Source organism: Amyelois transitella, chromosome 10, assembly GCF_032362555.1.
Source record: "Amyelois transitella isolate CPQ chromosome 10, ilAmyTran1.1, whole genome shotgun sequence".
NCBI classification, from domain to species: domain Eukaryota; kingdom Metazoa; phylum Arthropoda; class Insecta; order Lepidoptera; family Pyralidae; genus Amyelois; species Amyelois transitella.
Genome location: NC_083513.1, coordinates 2,981,384 through 3,002,461, shown reverse-complemented (window position 1 = coordinate 3,002,461; position 21,078 = coordinate 2,981,384). Strand labels below are relative to the sequence as shown.

The 21,078-nt window shown below is 35.0% G+C and overlaps 1 protein-coding gene across 3 annotated transcripts in view; it reads left to right on the top strand.

Moving 5' to 3' along the window:
• The window catches only part of LOC106137474 (tyrosine-protein kinase Fer), a 33,326-nt gene that overhangs the window by 4,389 nt on the left and 7,859 nt on the right, over positions 1 to 21,078 (top strand). For 2 of the 3 annotated variants that reach the window (XM_060945974.1, XM_060945977.1), the window contains exons 3-5: positions 19,378 to 19,480; positions 20,196 to 20,397; positions 20,693 to 20,830. In XM_060945974.1, the coding sequence (XP_060801957.1) occupies positions 19,378 to 19,480; positions 20,196 to 20,397; positions 20,693 to 20,830 (443 nt within the window). The remainder of the gene's footprint in view (positions 1 to 19,377; positions 19,481 to 20,195; positions 20,398 to 20,692; positions 20,831 to 21,078) is intronic. The other variant, XM_060945976.1, reaches the window with a different exon arrangement.

The window sequence follows — 21,078 nt, the reverse complement described above, 5'->3', positions numbered from 1 at the left end:
TTGCCATTAGCGAACCTTTTAAAACTCCAATCTTTTATTTAGTGATGTCTTATTTTCTTCAACTGCCAGTAAATGTTTGGAATTGGTCCTAGCTAGACTAACCCATTTGTTTCAGAATAAATGTCGTATTTTTAGGATTGTCTCGTAGTTCGTTTGATCATGTTTCTATAGATTTGTTCTCGTCGTGGTCGTTTCGTTTCAGTGTTGTCGTAAAATACTTGAATGTTTGCCAGCGTAATGCGTCTAACTATATTGAAACTACCGGCTACTGCAAACAATAAATTAAAGGAAACATAATGGAACAGGTTTCTTGCAAACTCACTTACTCAGGGATAGGACTCGTTTCGTGTAAGACATTAAAGTAATCAGTGATAAACAGATTTAAGTACTGTGAGTATAAATGTTGTGCACGAAAACTCAAAGTGTATTAACACATGTCTAGAAAGTCGCTAGAACTCTGTTCGTGTTGTACGTATCAAGGAACAGAGTATGAATTACAGATTTTTATTAAAAGTACCTAGTGTCTTGTGTTTTTATATGGTTTGATAATTGGTTTGTTTGGGATATATATCCTGAAATGGCTAGGAAAACTGACTGAATATTTTACTGTTGTGCAAGCACCGAAAATATGTATATACAAGCTAAAGATCTTTCTTTGAAAGTTGAAGGTGGCGATTATCGATAACATATCTATTAGATACTGGTTTTGTCCGAGCTTGTCCCATTGTTGCGTAAACGTTGAATCGTCACACGAGCAGCATGGAGAGAGCGATCAAACTGAAACTTACAGAATAATTAAACTATAGAGTGTGTCTTTAGTTCGTATTACCCGACTGAAATGTAAAAACGTATCTATAAAAGACTAAAAGAGTAGTCAGTTTTAACTGTATTCAGTGTATGATATACATAGAAACTACTTTGGGACACGTGTCTTATACCAAATACTCAGAACAAATGAACTAGACAAAATGTGTTTGTTGATTTTCTGTTTATTAACGAAAATCAATTGAGTACATTGTTTGCTTAGTTTATCACGTTGAAGAAGTTTGTGTACCTAGTCGTAATCGAAGCAACAGGTTTAATGACAAAAAAGTTATTTATATATCTAGATTTTTCATACTCAAAATGGTGTCGAGGAATTATGATAGCCACTACAACACTCACAGTTACTATTTTAGATGTAAATGTTATACAAAAACCCTGTAAAGCCGTTTTACAATAAACTTCTACAGCAAACGCGCACTCTTCTGTCCAAAAAGAAAGTGATACTGCCTCTGTGAAGCGAAATCATTCGATCATTCGTCGAGTAGTGAAAGTGTACCGCCCTGTTCTGTTATCTAATTTGAAGACGTCTGCCAGCAGGTTGGAAGGTCAGTTAATCTGACGGCTACTTTTCATACATGCGATAAGTAGGTATTCATCCGTTCTTTTATGGTTACAAGGGGGAGAGATGAGAACTTCTTGCATAATTTCTAAGATCTTATTCATATTTCTGTGAGAGTGGCATACAAATCTAGAGAATAACTAAACAGATTGTTTTTTTTAATTTGACATTTTAAGACATTTCCAAGAAATAATTATCGATATACAAAATAGGTAGTAGGTAAGTTTTGCTTCTTAGATAGCGGAAACCGTATTGCGATGATGCAAACAACACACAACAATAAATTACAATATTATTTGAAATTCCTGCCTTATCTGAGTAACGAACTTGATAAAACTGTTAGAAAATACTGTGAACATAGGTATTAGAAGAGTCAGATTAAATCACTAATCGAAATACCTGACCTTCCGTCCGTTAGTGTTGGCATGCAACCAAACCTCAATGACAGTCTTCATTCACAATTAGCACTATAATAGGTTCATTATAATTAATTAATTAGATTTATAGTCATCATATAGAGAAAAGTCTAGACTAACATACCTTGACAAAACTGGGGAAATCTTGGAGAAAGGACATGTCAAGAGTACTATGAATCGATAAGCGTGCATGGAGACGGTTATGAATGTGGATGAAGCGAATGAAGTATGCAGGGATCATATGGTTCTGAAAGTTCTTTTCCTACGCCTCCGTAAAAGGGGCGTGATATATTTATGGCCCAAACTGTAAATTTATTTGTTCCCAATAATTCTCAGTCCTTAAATTAAAAAGACACATCAAATAACATTTATTTTTTGACCTGGAAGGGAAAATAAAATGTGTTTTACTTGGACACAAATGCTTATCTATGCTGGTGGAACACTGGAATTTCCATTTACCGACTGATAACAAGTCTGTATTGTACTTATACGTATTGTATCTTTACAAATACCGAGGTCGCTAGTGACCCTCTTCCCTATCGATTGCTACGAGTATTGCTGCTGGAAAAAAGGAAACTTCACTGCTGTTCCTATGTCCTTGCCCCAGATAAAAAAAATGAAATACAGTAAAAAGTATTTGTTTTGGTTCCTCCTGCCTGAACTCAACCGCTTTATATCTTTGATGAATATTTGTTTCTTGAACACAGTAAAATAAATGGCGTGAACTAGGTTTTGGTGGTGGGATTCGTTTTGCTTTCTACGAAGTTAACAAGCAAATAGAATAAAAGATTGACTGGTAATGTGAAAAGTTGGGTGTGGAAAATGGATTTAAAAAAGCGTGAGCGTGAAGCCGACAGATGGAAGAAGTTTCTTATTCAGAAAATTTTAAATTATGTTAAAGTTATTAGGTACTATTAATAATTAGGCGGGCTTCAATGATTGTGAGCGAAATAACATTAAAATCACAAACATCTGAGGATGTTGAAACACTAACATTTATATTATGTTTTCACGAAAAATATTGAAATCTTACATCACATCGATCACGCCCGCTTTTACGATCAACTAGCAAATTAAAATATTTTCACGGCTTTGACTGACACCATCTGACATGGTCGGACGTCCCGTATAGCTCAGTTTGTCTGTCTCAGATATTTGGCTACCTTCCCAATCATTGCAAAGCAAATGGGCGTGAAATTAATTATTTTTGATGATGCCGTAATGCATAACCGAGAACGAATTCTAACTGGCACACGTCATTGCCACTGCGTACTCGTAGCTGTAAAGGACAAAAGTTCATACCTACTAATATTTCTACTGCTTTTTGCCCTTGGTAAATCAAATACATACAGTTTTGCCAATTCTCACCATTTCTCAATTTTCTTTTTTCAATTTGAATCAGACACAGGTTAAGCGATAATTTCAGTTATACGTCGCCATTCTTGTCCAATCGCAGCTTTTCTTTATTTTTTGGCAAATAAAAACCACTTATAATGCCACCAAAATCCCCAAGGATTGTTGGTGTAAGGCGTAAGTGTAAGAGATATAAAAAAGTTGTACAACTAAAACAAATTCTAGTTATAAAATCATTCTTGAGACTACAATTTACAATCTGATTTACACGGCTAGCATTACATTTATACCGCTACGCCTGGCGCCATTTCTGCTTATCGCTTTATCGGCCAGTTTCCTTTAAATGATCCCGTGCTTTGAACCGATCGCCGCCACTTAATTTAGGCGTGATCCGATCGTAGCCGCCTGTTCCGATGTTAGCTTGTTCCATTATGTCTGTGGTTATTTCTTCGCCCGTTCCTTTTTAGGCTGTCCATACATTGGCGACGGTTTGAACTATTGCATTTAGGAAACACCTTGTTTAGCAACATACTATGAATAGACTTTATCTCTTCACGTACATATTTTTTAATACGACATACACGTATGTCGTATTAAAAAATTGACAAGCATTGCGCCCCTATACTTTAAATTATCGATTTTGCCTTTTTTATTTAAAGTAAATTTAGTCCTCGTTTATTAACACTATTATTAAAACATTTGTTATTTGCATACAGATTTGATTGACTTGTGGCTGTTCCTAGCAATGCTGAAAATTTTCGTCAAATACTCTATTAATTTTTTTTAAGTTTTTTAAATCTCTAAAGTCGGCAGAGTGTAGCCGGCCAGTTGGGCCTGGCTCGTTAATCCAAGTCGCCCTCACCTGTTATTTGCGTCCGCCGTCGCGGCGGTAACTTTAGAAGATATACCTTGCGTGAAATTACTTGGCGACCGTTCCCCTTTGACTATAGTTTATTTAGGGTTCGATGTTATACTTGCTTATTCACTAAGTCTATTTGGGTATTAAATGGCGAGTATATCGTACCACGATATCGTTATTGTTTCTAGAAAGTTCGTGTGTACTTGAAATTTTAAAATTAACTCTCCACAATTTAAAGAAATAGGTTAAAAATTATATAATCAAAACATATTTGTTTATGACATGGTTATGGATAAAATCTGACTGCGTATTGCCTCGGGCTGTGTGTCTAGTTAAAGTTAAAGTGTCAATTTATAATTTTAAAAGAAGTAGAAAAAAAAATATCTGCAAAAATAAACCTCTCAAGTAAAAGACTTAAACGAGTCAAGTATCGTTTTTACTTTTCCAAATAAAATAATTTTTGTGTATATCGAAATATATACGCGGGAAGAAATTTTATGGTTTTTTTTACTCTGGAAATAACCAAATAGCGTCAGTAAGCATGATTATCGCCATTGTCGCGGCGTTTGTTTCAATTGTCCTTTACCTGACCGTGGTCTGGAATCTTCTAGAATTTAAACCAATGACGACGATCCGCGAGTAGACAAGTCATAATAATTACAAAAAGAGCGCATCGGTTAGAATTAAAACTTAAGTAAAGTGACCCAGAAATAAGATATTTGTGGAAAGCGAGATTCAAAGTTAGGTAACCTGGAACGTAGGCTTATTAATCTATAAGCAAACATGGTGCCAGATGGTATTTATGGCGTATATTTATTCATATTCGATGCGTTGAATCAAGTCTTGGTCCATAATCGTAATTCAGTTAATAATCCGGGCATGTGGCCTGTGATCGACGCAGTCATTAGCCGGACGAGCAGTCAGATTCTGAATGCATTTACTGGCGTCGGGTTTTGCGAGACATACAAATAATGGAAGAATAGAAATGGAACTTCCCTCTGATTTGCGTGGCGTCGGTTGCAATTTACATTGGAATCGGGTCCGTTTTCGATATTACCGTCTCCAATTTGTCCGGTCATTAGCATTCTCACAGTATAGTAGAAACGACATGATGAAAAAAAAAAATCAAATCGTTTCCAGAAAAAGTAAATTTTAAAGAGGTTCAAAAATGTTGTTCAATTCTGTTCTATTTTTGTTGTATAACTGCTGTTGTTGTTTGCCTATCTTTTGCATAGAATGTACTAAATTGCGATTAATATGTATATTGCTATTATTTCGAATAATTGAATAAATTTGCTATCCGAACGTAGTTTATTGTTCAGGGAGTGATAATATCTGTTCACCTCCTTAATTTGTGGAACAGGCAGATCATCAATTTGCTGGAATTAATTGGGATGCAGAAATACATGCTGGTGGCTTGCGTCGGTATATGCACTTAGCGTATCCTAAATATAATAACCTAATTTTTTTCAAACCAAAGCGAAAGCACATAGATAATCTTCTCTCTCCTGGCGTTAGTCCCGGTTACATCCTCACCTGATCATGCATGACCATGATCTTTGATTGGAGGGGTTTTCACGAAGCGACACTCATTCCACAAATTCGTTAGTATGAGGTACAAAATTACCACACAGTATTGATAGTACTGGCCATCAATTCCTTGAAATTCTCACGGCAAAACAAACAGTTTTTAAACTACAATAAATAACTTTCATCCCCGACCCCCTGCGTTCAAACGGTATGTTATTACCTGCTCTATTAAGTATTCTGTGGCGATACTGTTGTCATAGTGCCGTCATAATGTCGGGCTGGCACTGGGACACAGCTTCTAGGAATCACTCGACCCGAGCCCCAAATAGTTCGTTGCACTGTCCACGGTCGGTAAACGCATGCGCTTTATTTGTCCACCGGTAAAATGAGATGGACTTTGAAATTAAAGGCACCGCCTTCTAATTTTAAAGTTGTGGTGGTCATCGGAGTTAGATGATAGATTGTAGGAGGGGATGAAGCTGTGAGATGTCATAACACATTTTGCTCGAGTTTACGAATATTATACACTAGGGCAGATCTTAAGAGACCTGCACAAAATTATTGTGTATTTGTTTTCTAGGGACCTCTTTTAACTTTTTTTACCTAAAATTTTGCATATATGTACATACTACGAGTACCATAGAGGACTATCTTCATATCATCACGAAATAAAAAGATAATGATATCAGTTCAGAGACAGAAAACATGGGAAAATATTGAACTTTTTATTTTATTTTACCTTTATTGAAGGTTAATTTGTAGACAATTCTATTATAGCACATTGTAACTAATAACCTAATTTCAACCTAATTTCATCAATGACTGACGAATTAAGTTCGTGTCTGGCGAGCCACGAACTACGACATCAAAGGTCCCTGATCAGCTGATTAGCGCACATTGAAATACCTGAACGAAGACATTGAGCAATGTATTGTTTTTGCAGCTGCACAATCAATACCAATAGTGCTGTCGTGACATAAGATATGTTTTACAAACTTGATTAGAAACTGTGTAACAACAGGGTATGCAGTGCTAACTATGCATACATACATATAATCGCGTCTATATCCCTTGCGGGGAAGACAAAGCAAACTGTCTTGAAAAGGCTGATATGCCAAGTTCAGCTGTTTGGCTTAATGATAGAATTGCAATTCAACTAAAACTATTATTTAATTTCTATACAACTAGAATTTTTCTTCAGCTGTAGATGATAATTTTCACGAGTAAATGCATGGGAAGATCTTTAATATTTAATTTCTTAATTGGCCTTAAATGACTCTCGATCATTTCTTTAATTATCACATTATCAAGGTGTAATTAACAAGACGTAATTAACATTAACAGGGATTATACTACAATAGTAACACACTTGTAAGTTTTTCGTAACTGCTCGTGACATAATGAAATTATTTTCAAGTGGGTCGGTGGCCGCGCCGTGAGAATGCTTATCACAATTAAAAGAATGTATTATAATGTATGTATATTGTACGATTTCCTGAAATAGTTATTATTTATTAACAGGAAATACCGGATGGATGTTTTGTTTGATATACTCGTATATACTTATTACTAGCTTTTATCCGCAGCTTCGCCCGCGTGTATAAAGCGCCACATACACGTGCGACTTTAGCGCCACCTGTTTACTAAAATTTTAACAGGGTACTTTGAAAAGTACCCTATTTCCTTTTCCACATTCTTACTTATAAAAATGCAATATTTCAAGAAGCTTCGTTCAGTTTATAACGCGTGAAGAGAAAACAAACTAACAAACAAATTTCGCATTTATAATAAGTATTAATTGGGATTGGGATTAACCCCACCTTTATACTAAAATTCACCAAAATCATTTCCAATTTTTTGAATATCCAATGAAAAATCAGTTTGATAGCAATTCCTTCCTTGCAGATAATATTTAATATTACATAAGGTATAATAGCCGGTGCATTGTCACGAATACATGGTCAATTTAGATGTCAACTAAAAGGTCAATTGGCAATTTCCTTTAAGATTGGCATTGTCTAATTGCTTACTTGGGCAATTTGAGCAGACCGTGTTGGTTCGGTTAAATCATGATAAATAGTCATCCAGGCGCCAGCTTTCAGATTACTATATATTTTATTTGTAATAAGTCTTGGTTTTTTGTTACAATTGTTCGGATTGATAGTCATTGTAAATACGAGGTATTGAATATCTATTAATATCTAATTAACTCGACAAAAATAAACCTTTTTACTATGTTATAAGCAAAAATTAAATTTGTAAGAAAAATATGAGTTGAATGACACGTTATACAAGAAACAAGAATATACCTTACATAACGTTACATCTAAAAAAAATACTATAAATAGTCACAAATCAATAAACGTAAGAAGTTTCACTAATTTGCCTATTGTTTCTAGCTAATTGAATAGTGGACGGATTGGTCGTGACAAACAGACAAATTAACTGCCACTAACGACTTCAATTTAAATGCATTTCACACGGTCGCGCCAAACAAAGTGATACGTGATCGACCAGCCGTGTAACAACGTCCTGTGCAGGTAAAAGACGCCAAACTAATAGTAAAAAAACTGACAGTTGAGGTCCAGCATAATATTTTAAAGATGAGATAGAATTAGGTCAAGTGCGAGCCGAACTTGCAGATGGAAGGATTCGAATATCACCTTTACATTTGAAGAAAGAGAAGTGTAGTGTAGTAAATGATGACAAATTTGCTAAAACAATATGTGTTTAACTCTCACGGTCAAGTTAAAGAACAGTCCCGTGATACTTAGGCAGCCGAAAGTTAGTAACAGGATCCTATAGACACAATTTGGACAGGGAACCCTAAAAAAAGAATCGGATTTAAATTTTAAATGGCGGCGCATCCAAACAACTGTTGCCAGAGTTTATTTTCTTAGAGTGCTCGAAAAAGAAAACAAAAGTTTGAGACGTTATTTTTTCCTATTTGCCTCTGACCTCGGTTCTTATTGACAATGGCTGCCAGAATGAAATATGGCGGGCCGCTAACGAAAAAGAGATTAAGGTGGACGATATTAGTTTTCGTCTATTATGCAGCATCGCGCCGCGGCGACGTTTGTTCTCCCTAGACGTTGTCGCTTCTAACAAATGCATTTCTTCTTATACCTCCTATGTCAATTTTTTTTGTTTGATGTTGATAAAAAATTATACCTACCTACTTAAAAATAACATGCTCTATAGATCACCATTACAAATGATACAGCAGATGAACCTCATTTACATATTAAAATCCCTAATCAAATCAAGCACAGGATCAAGGATACTTTTCAAATTCTTTTGATAAAACAACGTAATTGTTACACGCATGCAAATCACTACATACATATTACTAGGTGGTGCATTTGGCGCCCGAGTGAACCCAAGCGAGCAGAGCACGACGGGTGCGGGGGAAGCGGGGGAGGTCCGGAGGGAAGGTAATGAAGCGGCGCGTGTGGCAGAGGGCAGACACAATAGCTGCCGCCGAGCCTTCTGAGAAACCACAGAGCAAAGCTCGCGTCGGCCCCGCCGGGTAAGTTCTGTTTAAGAACCGGTCCGGGGCAGCGCTCTGCCGAATTTCGCGTCGACCACCCATCGCCCCGCTTCGTCCCAGGTGATACTTATCGCGCCTGTATTTATGACTAGAAACACCATTATCGATAGTCTCACGGCGAATTGCTATATGAGACCACCCGTTGTTTTGGTTAGCTCGCCAAGCGCAGCGCTTTGATTTTTATGGGTTTATGATATTAACTGATAATTCTTAAGTTTTGTCGATCCGTGCATTTGCCGTTGATTGTAAACGGTCAATTTGAATTTGAACGATTTAACGAACCCGTCACTTGTTTAACAGCTGGTATCATTTAAGCACAAACAAATATTTGAGCTTACGGCAATGATTCAATTTCCTAGTTTCTATTTACAATGTACGCGCGAAAAGTTGATGCAAATCTACAAAAATACTTTTATTATTGTAGTCGTAAAACTTACTATAACTGACATTTCAGTTTTTTATTATAACATGACATAGTGCTATGCACTCCGAAGTGATCTTGATAAATTGTAGTCCTCTAAATATTTAAGTCAGTGACGCGTAGACCAATAAATTAAAACAAGTGAGTGTCATTAGACTGATCATAAAGAAGTTGTCTGTAGCCTTGTCGTAGCAGCATTGTAAAAAGATGACGCACCTACCGAAATATATCGGTAGAGAACGATGTATTGAATTCTGTTTATGATATAATGTAGAATATTTATATAAATATTCTAAGTTAACAAGTTCATCCTAAAAGTTGTTGCTAGTTAATAAGTCCGAGCGCTGGGCATATGATTTGGTTACTTTACCCACTTAGATGTTTGGTCCTAAAACTTTTATTCATAAGCGTGTGACTGTGGGACTCTCGTCAGTTCATTTCATTGAGTAAACCAAAGCCTTGGGTCGTGGCGGCGCAGGCGCAAGTCCTGTCGTCGTCGCCGTAGGCTGACACGATCTCACGTCTGTGTGCGTCTCAACATTTACTTGTTGTTACCACTCGTATGTTTAGAAGCCTGCCGCCGCCGCCGTTCTCCGACGTTTCTTTAAAACAGTTGTTGTTGTATATTTTATTTGTATCGTCTTGGTTTTCTATCTTCAATGTACCAAGTTTTGATTTTGAAGGTTTATTGTTTCTTATTATTATTCAAATTGCTATCATCATTATCAATACCTATTTAAGATTTCCTCAATTTGATCATTTCATTGCTCATCTTTTTGTTTACGTTTCAACACGATTTCAAATACTCGCATAACTTATCTAAATTATTAAGTAGATTTAGTGAGTAATTGGTAAGGGCAAAGGAAATCCAATCTTCAAGTAGTCAATAAGTAGTAACACCACGATTAAACAATTTATAAGATACGTGGGTAGCTGATGCCCCTAGTAGGTATTATTAGGTAAGTACCTTCGCCCGGTGGGAAAGTTCAACTTTCTGAATACTGATCGAATAAAAGTAAAAGCATCGTTTAGTATTGACGGATTGCAAAAATGACGTAACATTGCTGATTGAGAATACGAATAGGTAGTGTTAACGTACTATGTACGTTTTCCTTAATTCATTATGGTACTTCGTGAGGAATATGAAATGGATTCTAAGGATATTATTTATAATACACTTGTAACTCTTGTAAAGATTGTAGTCTATTTAAATATATACAACTTTGTTCAATTTACATCGGAGACGTCTTTTGCTCCTTTGTGTAGACATATATTTCTTATTTCCCATAAATTATCGATTTTCACTAACGAACGAAACACAATAGATGCATTGAAGATACAAGTGTAAAAGCGAGTGAGGTAAACAACCTGACCTAGATAGATGCTGTCGCTGAAGACAAAGATACTATTATTTGAAGTTTCCTTGGAATGGCTCAGCGTCGTCATAACGCTTTGATATAATTTAGCCAATGTTATGAGAACCTCCGCCTTCTGTTCGATTATCTTTTGTTGTAAGATAATCTGAGTGCAGGTTGTCAGTAGAGAGATCTACTGTAGTTGGTTAAACGATATCAACAGGCGTTTTAGTTTGGTTAGCTGTGTAAATAGCGTCGGCTAGGTAGCGACGCGCGGTACCAAGAACTTTCTCGTTTACATACTCAAGTACGTAAATTATATTTGCGGTTGTCGTTATCTACAGCCTCAAGTGTTTGACATTGTTTATTATTTCATTTTTTTAAACAAAGATTGTTTGGAAGCTTATTATAAATGCCTTACTTTAACAGGAAATTATTATTATTTATAATTTGTTTGATTTCAATAGGTGACCGATTAAAAAAATCGATAAAATAGTGTTCGCGCCCAATACGAGTAACGTGCTTATACAAATAGATATTTCGTAGACTAAAGACAATGGATAGTTCGTGGTTAGTTTTAATTTGATAAACCATTCGGTAAATTACAGTGGTGACATATAACGTATTAACCACAAAATGCCTATATTTTTAAAAAAACCTTCGTGACTTCTTAGTGCAATGGTTAAATACGTCAGTCTTCTTTGAATTAATGGCCATTTACATCCAGACACTAGCTCAAAGATTTATATGTTGTCCATTTCTATTATAGAAATGGACAATTATAATATTTAACCATTTACAAAAAAAAGGTGATGCTAAAATCTAAAGAAGCAATCTCGAAATACATAATACTTTTACATTTCGCAAATGCTAAAGACATGTAGCCTTCTTGGGCCATTAAGTTAAACGGTATACAGTTTACCACAACATGTAAGTCTATGTAAGTCTGGTGACCAAGGGCCCCAGTGCGTTAACATCGCTACGTGTCGGCACGCCATGTCATGTCAACGGCCCTTTTATGTTTGTTTATCATTTCTAATACCACCGTAAAATGTATTATAGTATAATGAAGTACAGTATGATCATAGTTACCTTTCATGCAATTACTGACTGTAAGATCATGTATCATATCTTGTACGAACTTTTATTGGTTTAGTAAAATTAATATAAAAATAAAATGATGTATTAGATTCCAAGGTTGTATTTTTTAGATTAGTTTATCATTAGACGAGTGAAGACGAGAGGCCGAACGTGACTGTTAGGTTTGTTTGTTAAGTTCGGTTAATTGTTTTACAGTCATTGCTAAAAATAAACATATCGTAAGCGTATTCTACCTACTGTTTTGAGTTATTTCCACAATTAAAATAACGGCACGCGATGTGGCTTGTTTTTCATTATGCAAACTTATACATATGCAATAAAATTTAAAAAATGATACAAACACTAAATACAACTAAGTGAGAAACTAAAATGGAACAACAAAACACAGGAATAATAAAACTAACATCTCCACCAATAGTTATTGCAAATTTAGAGGCCTGTGTGCTAAAAACAAAGCTGTTTTACTTAATTGGCATAGCACCCACCATTCAGTCGTGAGAAACAGCCGCCAGCGATCAATGAAAGGATGCAGCGAGCATGAGGAAACTCGGACAAGAAATGCAGCGTACGGTCAACAGCGTCTTATTTTATTGGATTTTAGCTATTAATACCGTATCATAGGTCTTTTTTTGGAGTAACTTTAATTTCTTTACTATAATATTTAATAGAATGTTTCTCACTATACCCGCTGACTAATTCTTTCAGCGGGTTTAGGGTAACAAACGGTTGACTTATAATTTTATAGAATTGTGTAAACATCCTCATGCAATGACGTCAGACAGGCGCACACATAATTGTTTAAACTTATTAAAAAGTAGTATTTATGAATGTATTAAAGTTAACACATACAATTCTATTCTTCGATTGATCTCAGTCAGCAGCTGATCAAACGAGACGAAAACTATTACGGTTTTCTTGTGTACACCTAATGTTGTTGATGCGGACACTTGCACTGCCTCTGTCATCAATAACTGATAGCACCATTTCCACTTTGTCTTTGTTTAATGTTGGTTCGTTTGACGTAACTGTAACATTCATTTCGTAACTCGTCTCTGCTTTTATCGTTGGACCGTCATTTCGGGCACTTTAGACGTTTTAATGTGTAACATTCGATGAACCATATAGTATGTAGCAAATGTACTTTATAATCTAAAGAGTAGGTAACTAAAGTTTCGTTTAAGTACCTACAGAATAGAAGTTAAGCTTAAGCGGTGTATTTGAGATAATTTGTTTTAATTCACTATTGTTTTATAGTATCTTAAATGAAACATTAGTTCTGTCTGATAATTACAATTAGATACAGCTTCAATAAAATTACATCGGGTTATAGAAATCTTTATTCTCATAAGAAAAATATTCACTTACATGAGAACTTAGAATCTAGGCTTAGAATATACAAATCGTATGTCGTTGCGTGCAAGATGCAGTATAAGTACATTTAAAGGTAAATTGACAAACAAGTTTAGTTTATAATTAATAAAAAAACATGTAGGGTAGTAAGGTAATCATCGCATCAACATCGCAAAAGTTATATTGACAAAATACATTTTTATTTGAATTTCTGTTTATTTGTAATAGCTTCACTAAAGACATGGTATTTTTAATTTCTATTATACCACACACTAACAACATTCGATGGATTATTTCCAATATGAAAGTCAAGTTTTCTAAAAGCTCTCGTATATTTGCAATTGCTGTATGAAGCTTCAGAGTAGTTGCCCGTGTCGGCGACTGGCGGGCTAGAGAAAGCAGACCGGCATGGACCACACCTTTCTTGGCCACCGACCATTTGGCTTTCTTGTTTGCCAACGATTTATGGTCAAAAGCCAGCTGTGCGGTGTCGCTGTAACCAGCTTATGATGTAATTCAAATGATTTTTTTTAATATGTTAATAAGTTGTTTAGGATATTACGAATGCAAATACTTTATGAAATTGCAGCCTGCATTGTTTACTTCAGTTATATAGTATATAGTGTATGTTGCTTTCTAGATAGTGGAAATAGTATTGCGATGATGCGATTGTAACCTGTAGTCATGAGGGACTGATAAATATTCTACGACATTCCTGTCTTATCTAAGAAACGAACTTGATACAACTGTTTCTTACCTGTTAGAAACTATAGTGTTTTGTAGTATTACATATTTATAGAAAGAAGTGTAATAATGAAAAAAAAATTATGCAGCATGAAAATTGTCTTTTCATCCCTTAATCTAGAACATTTTGGCAGTTTTTCCAAAATGTTGTAGGTATGATTGTCTCTTCATTAAAAATATAAAACATCAATTGCTCAAAATGGATACAAGAAGTTGCTATGGGTCCTTCAATTAATAAAGCGTTAATATAATAAAGGGTTTAAGTGCGAGCATACTGTTCGTGGTTGGAATTTGAAGTGGGACACGTCATTCGCCCCGGGCAGCTCCTTCATTTACTATGTGCAAGAAAAACATGTTATGCTGCATTCGAAATCGCCCCACAGAAAGCTCCCAATGACTCATAGTCAATTAAAATGTTGCTTGGGCGACGTGCAGCATTATTATTGGTATTCTCGCGATCGCGAAATCATACATCAGCAATTGATATTGTTTCCTGCTATTACCGAGATATGCCAACGCTATCCTTTGTTTCTGAAGGTTGCTTTTGTCGCCATTTATTGGTTTGCCTGATAAATCGTCGAGAATGGCTTTCATAACGTGTCATAAAATAGTACCTACTAACATTATTCTTGAGAATACTTAAAACATTTGATATAATGGGTTTATTAGTTAAGCTAAAAAATATAGGATAACTCATATTTTTCATGTTCTCATCTGTGTCTATGAAAGTTTGAAGTGCTACACAAACAAATAGATTTTATTGTCATAGTAGACTAGATACTGCTAGAATTACAAGTTAGTTGCTAAAACAGAAAGAATACTTTCGAAACATTTCACATGTTGATTTCGTTCTTAGAAAATGCACGTTGGTGGTCTGAAGTGTCCCTGTAGGTAGGTTAATTGAATCGACATGTCATTAAAGGGCCAACTAAGGCATGTAATGCCATTTTAATTTTATTTACAAATGCTTGTCTTCTGAGAACTTGCTTTCTCTACAGGCTGCGGCAGTTCAAAGTGTCGTCTTAGTTTGTGGGTCAGGTGAACGACCCGTCAGAATATTGTTTGCTATCGTAAATATGCTCCTTGATATTTGCTCCTTGTTCGAGGTGAATGCAGTTGATTGAGGAATGTTTCATTGCATTCATAATTTGATAAATGGTGCCATATATCTTTAACAAGAGAGAGATGTATTCAAGAACAAAAAAAAATGCATCTAATTTGCATGTCAAAAATCATAATAAACTCGGTTAAAATTGGAAACAGACAAAGAGGACGGTAAGCCGACAAACACCTTCATATGCAATAACTTTACTCGCCGTTGCTAAATCACTGCAAATTATGTGGATGATTCTTAAGTTAGAAAGTAACCTTGACAGATGACTGTCAGTAATTACAAGGCGTCTATAAAAGTGGCATGCAATGGAGAGTTTGACGTCAAATTTATCGCCTCTACTGTACAATACAGATTGTAAATTGCCGCTCAATCGTCGTTTATTAGCTCTGTTCTCACGCTGTACAACTTTGCGATTCTCAGAAGAGCATAATGACACAACTTTGGGTAATGATCTGCCTGCATTTTGAATAAAAAACAGCCACGTCCACTTCGTAAGTATAATGTACTTACGTCTTATTCTAACACTTAACGATTACAAACATTTTTATTCCTTTGTATGAAATTCACATTATTTTTAGTAATAAGTTTGCATTTCATTAATTTAATGATACCGTTGAAGCCAAAGTCTCAACTGAGGTTATTGACTTTTTCAAATGCCATTTTATTCCATTATCCTGTTGCTTAGTCTTTATTCAAACTTTGTATAATATTATAATCATATAATTTTTTTATAAAAATTAAGATGTGGTTATTAAATACAGCATTTATACCGAGTTGTGGTTCGGTATTGTTCAATTACCTACATCATGGCGTTTCGCAATATTATTACTTAGATGGCATATACCTATTTCTTGTTGATTCCTATAAATGAGTGTGCAGTCCGATAGTTTTCTGAAAATAAACTGAAGTCCTTTAATTCCTCGAATTACTTATTTCAATTATGATCGTCATTTCATTATCTTGTGTAGGGTAATTTTATGGTTTTTTGGTAAGTCATAAAGGCCAGTGTAAAGAATGTCATGTCCGTATGTCCATCCATTAAGTTTCTCGTGAGGCTCTGGCTCTACCGTGTAATTAGTAATTAGGATATCACCATTAACCGCGGTAACCATGGGTTTACGATCTCATTCAGTTTTACGACTCAAAACTAGTTTATTCATTTACCTTTAATTGCTTGAGATCGTTGATGATGTTCCTCGTTAATAAATGAAATTCTGCAAAATGTTCTTGACGTATGATTAAAACACTTTTGATTCCCATGTGTAGTCTACTAGATAGTGATAAAAAATGTCATGTTAGCTATCTGAAGACAAGACATCATCTTGTGGGTGTAAGAAGTTGCACTTTCCTTACAGATTGTAGCTTCGCTATGTAGGTCAGCGGAGACAATAGAATACCTAGTTTATAAATAATTCTCGCATGACTGTCCGTTTCTGATTCTTTTTTAAAACAATTTTGGCACAGATGTTTCATTAGCATCTAAATAACAAAGAGTTCAAATTTCCAAATAGTCTTATCTTCTTTTTGACTTGTAAAGTCTTATGTGAACTGCCTACTATTCGTAATGCTACTATTTTTAATTCTGTGGGCTATGGCAATATCAAAGATCTAGGTATAATCGCGTACGAGTACATACTTAGGTTTATTTGAAATAAAAAGAATTCAACAATTAATTTTTCCTAATCAGAGGATAAGTACATACTTTATCTTCAACTAAATACTTTAAATACCATGAGAGTTTACTGATTACAAAACCAATATCGTGAAATTCCCAGAAAGAGAATTATACGAAATATTCACAGAATGCAGTCAGCATTAGCACCCGTTAGTTTATTACCTTTTCTTTGTCTGGTACTCTTAATTATGTAACAATGGGGTTTTCCGCCATGTTCCGTATTTTTTCTGCGCATATCGGTTTCTTTTGTGGGTTGTCAGCAAATGCCTTGATTGACAGGTCTTTAAATAACAGATACTTACAATAGTTTTGCAAACGCATTGAATCGGTACTTTCTCTTTCTAAAATTGTAAGGAATAATGTTTTACGTAATTCGGGGAAGGGGCTTAGAAGACGTTGAGTGCACAAGTTAACCTAAGCTCAAGACTATCAAAACATTTTAAAATGCAGATATTCTGCAATTGCCTTAAAAAGTAGGCTTCAGAAAGTGGGATTTTCTGTATAGATATTATTATTATTTATCGCCCTTCAAAAGTAAAATTATGCACAATGTGATATGATGAAACTTTAAAACAAAGGTTAAATTTAAGTATCAACGAGAGTACTAGTACTAAAAGTCAACGAACTATGTATGTCGTTAGCGGTTCACCACAGGGCTCAGTTCTGGGTCGTATTATTTTTATATTTTCTGCGTAAGTTTTATTACTATTAAATGTTTTTATGTTCACTTGGTTTGAAGCCAGTAAAGCTCTCTTATGATTGTGGCGTATACTTATGTTATTATTTCTACACGTAGGTATATCTTATAGACTTTTGATTTGCTTGTTATTTAAATATTTTAAATATTTATCATAAAAAAGATGTTGTTTAGAATTTGGTCATTACATTGGTTGGACATTACATACTTGCTTTACAAAAGCCACTTTTATATCAGGGTCACAATACTCAAAGTAGCCACTAGATGATTTGATATATTATAATAAGGTTTAAAATTAATATTAATTAATATAATATAATATTGAAACAATTTTATTTGTTTAATTCTATGCCTACGTATTTGAATGGTTTTGCAAGATGGTAACAAATGCTGTTTCCTCCTTTCTAGCGAAACCTCACGTACCCTACCTAATCTTTTTGACTTCTACGATTTTAAGTTCAAACATTTAAATAGAAGTTATGTAACTTGGATAAAGCTTATGGCGAATTTGAATTGTACGGTACAGTACTGCGGTTGTTGGGGCGTGGGCGCAGTTGCAAGTCACTTGGTGAGGAAAGAAAATACCTAACCTTTATTTCTTTCGGCAATTGCAATGCAATATGATTTTTTTAATGTTAAAATATATTTTTTATGTTGGTAAAAGGCAATCAAGGGTGAGATCATCGTAAGTACCATATTAAAATTTCGCAACAGTTGGTGCTACACAGGCAGTAAATATTAACACTTTGTCCAATCGTTTTAAGGTAGAAATACATCATTTATATTCTGTAGGTACCTTGCAAAACTCGGGGAATGCACAAATTAGTTCAAACGAGAGATTAATTTCTATTAAAATACCTAACACAATCCAATTTCAGCAAGACCCTGTGTATAAAAAGTCCGTTACAATCTTGACAAGAAGAATAAGGACATTTCGACAAATTAATCAACGGAATAATTATGACATCGCAACTTTTTGTAATAATAGCAGACGGTGCGAACACGACTGAGGCTCAACCCAACCATCCCGACCATTTCCGTTGGCGGTCACGGCTCCACGTGTGCTGTCTGTCTGTCTGGTGTTAAATATTTATGTACGCATATCTTTTAGAAACCTCACGAGTTCTTAAGTAGTTGGAAGAACAAATCTGAATTAAATTTGCTTTTTTTTAAATAGCTACTCATACCCATTAAAAATAATCTCGAATAGATGCAGTTATTATCTGAAAGAAAATGGTGGGACGGTGGAAATTTATGAATGGAAAAAGCAGGTAGATATATCTTTATTTCTAGGCAAAATCATACATTTTACCTAACGCAGATTAGATCTAATAAATAAATCCTTTATATAAAGAAGCTCATCTAGTTGCTCAGGTTCATGGCGAGCATTGTAACATGTCAATACGTGGGCGGTAAATATTCAATTCAAACTGCTGGTGACAACCCACAGTCACGTTGTTTTTCATCTTTGAATAATAGGAGCCTCAAATTATCGTTTTATTTGCTAAAAACTTGTTTTCATTAACAACAGTCAGTACATAATAATGATTTAACCAGCCATTTTATTTGTCACTGAGTATTTATTGTGATGTGTTCTGTTGACATTTTTCTTACCTTTATATTAACTTAAAGTATTGCCTCTTAACAGAAGAATTGTTAATTTAGGAGATCTAATTTGATGAGCTCCAAAAACTTTATAATCGCAATCTTTTGTATTCCGGTATCATGAATAAAGAAGTACCTAGTTTTATAACTTCTGAGGAACTTGCTGAGAAATCAACTCTTTTATAATGTTTTGTTTGTAACAATCTTTATTTCTTGTTCTCAGCTCTCAGAGGAGGTGACGAGAAAGCAGAGCGAGTACCAGAAGTGCTTGGAGTCGTACAAACAGATGAGGACCAAGTTCGAGGAGAACTACCTTAAATGTAAGTGTAAGTTTATAATTTTTTACTTTTTCTTAGTATAAGCACTTATTTGCCCAGCAGTGAAATTTTTGCAACTTTTGATTTCATTACATACATTTTAATGCCTGATTTTAAGAGGGATGGCCAGCGTTATGTTGTTTTCCACTTTCATTTTAATCGTCCTTACAAATCTGTACGGGTTTCTCTCACCTTTTTTTTACTTACAGAAAAACAATAATTGGTAAAAGTTTCCGTAGGCTGACCCAAAAAATATTCTATTTGACAACGCTTTAACAAAGAGAGAAGAAAAAAATTAAACACGGAAGTTATTTATCTCGAAAATATGTACTGGGTTATAAAGTTATAACTGTCACAACCGGTACATTTTGCATTGCAATGTCTTGCGGAATGACGTTGATTTTTACGTTTTATATCCTAGTTATCTTAAGCATAATCTGTGTCAAGATAATAAAGCTTACCTTTAGTCAATCACTAGATTACATTGTAAGTACATAACTTGTATGGTGGATAAGAGCGGATATAGTACAACTATTTACAGAATTTCAATCTGCCCCAGGTAAGTTATTACTGTCAAAAATATAAATGGAATAAAATGATAACAAATATATTAATGAATGATTACACCCAGAGCTCTGAACCGTAGGATTTAAAAACTGGGTATCACATGAAAATATGAAAAAACCAGGTTTTATATGGATAAAATATAATTGTAAAATTCCAGGTCCCACAGGCCGCGGTGGACGAAAGTTGGACGAGACCCGGGACAAATACAGCAAGGCTTGTCGGAGACTGCACAGAGCACATAACGAGTATGTCCTCCTGCTTGCCGAAGCGACCGAATGCGAGCGGGCGCTGCGGACGGCTGCTTTGCCCGCGCTGTTGGACCAGCAGAGGCGACAGGGTGAAGCCACGGCTACCTCCTGGTAGGTTCATTTTATTACACGTGGGAAGAGGCAGTCAGGTTTGTCGTATATATACGAAGGTTTATTTGTAAGAATTAAAAAAGTGCTGGTAGTACTGGTGTTCGTTAAGGTTCTATACTCGACCCTCTGCGAAAAATGTACTTATGAAATTTGTTAAATGTAAATGTGTGGGCCGAGTATGTAGAACATCCCCGGTAAAGCTGTCACTGCAAAACTTTTTTTAAATTATAATTTCAGAATCATACTAAGAGAATTGGAAAGCGAGTTCCTTATTCTTTTTTCTTCTTTTTAACAGGAAAGGCATCTTATTAGAAGTCGTACAAAGGACTGATTTCAGTTCGGATAAGTTCAAAGAAATTCAAAACAAAATAGAAACCAACGTGCAGAACCTCAGGCCGCAGGACGAATACAAAGAATTTATAGAAAAGTACAAGTGAGTAATGTAATTGTTATTTACAACTTTATTACCTATTAAGTGATTGAGTGATTATTTATTGTAAAATGATTGTGATAATCAATAAGGGGAATCACTTTAAGTGTCGTTGATAATTATCTATCTTAAGAAGTTTATTAATTTTGAGATAATTTTATATGATTAATCGTAAAAAAGTACCCGAAACCGCCGAGCTTGCATGAAGAGAGTTATGAATGTGGATGAAGCAAAGAAAATATGCAGAGATC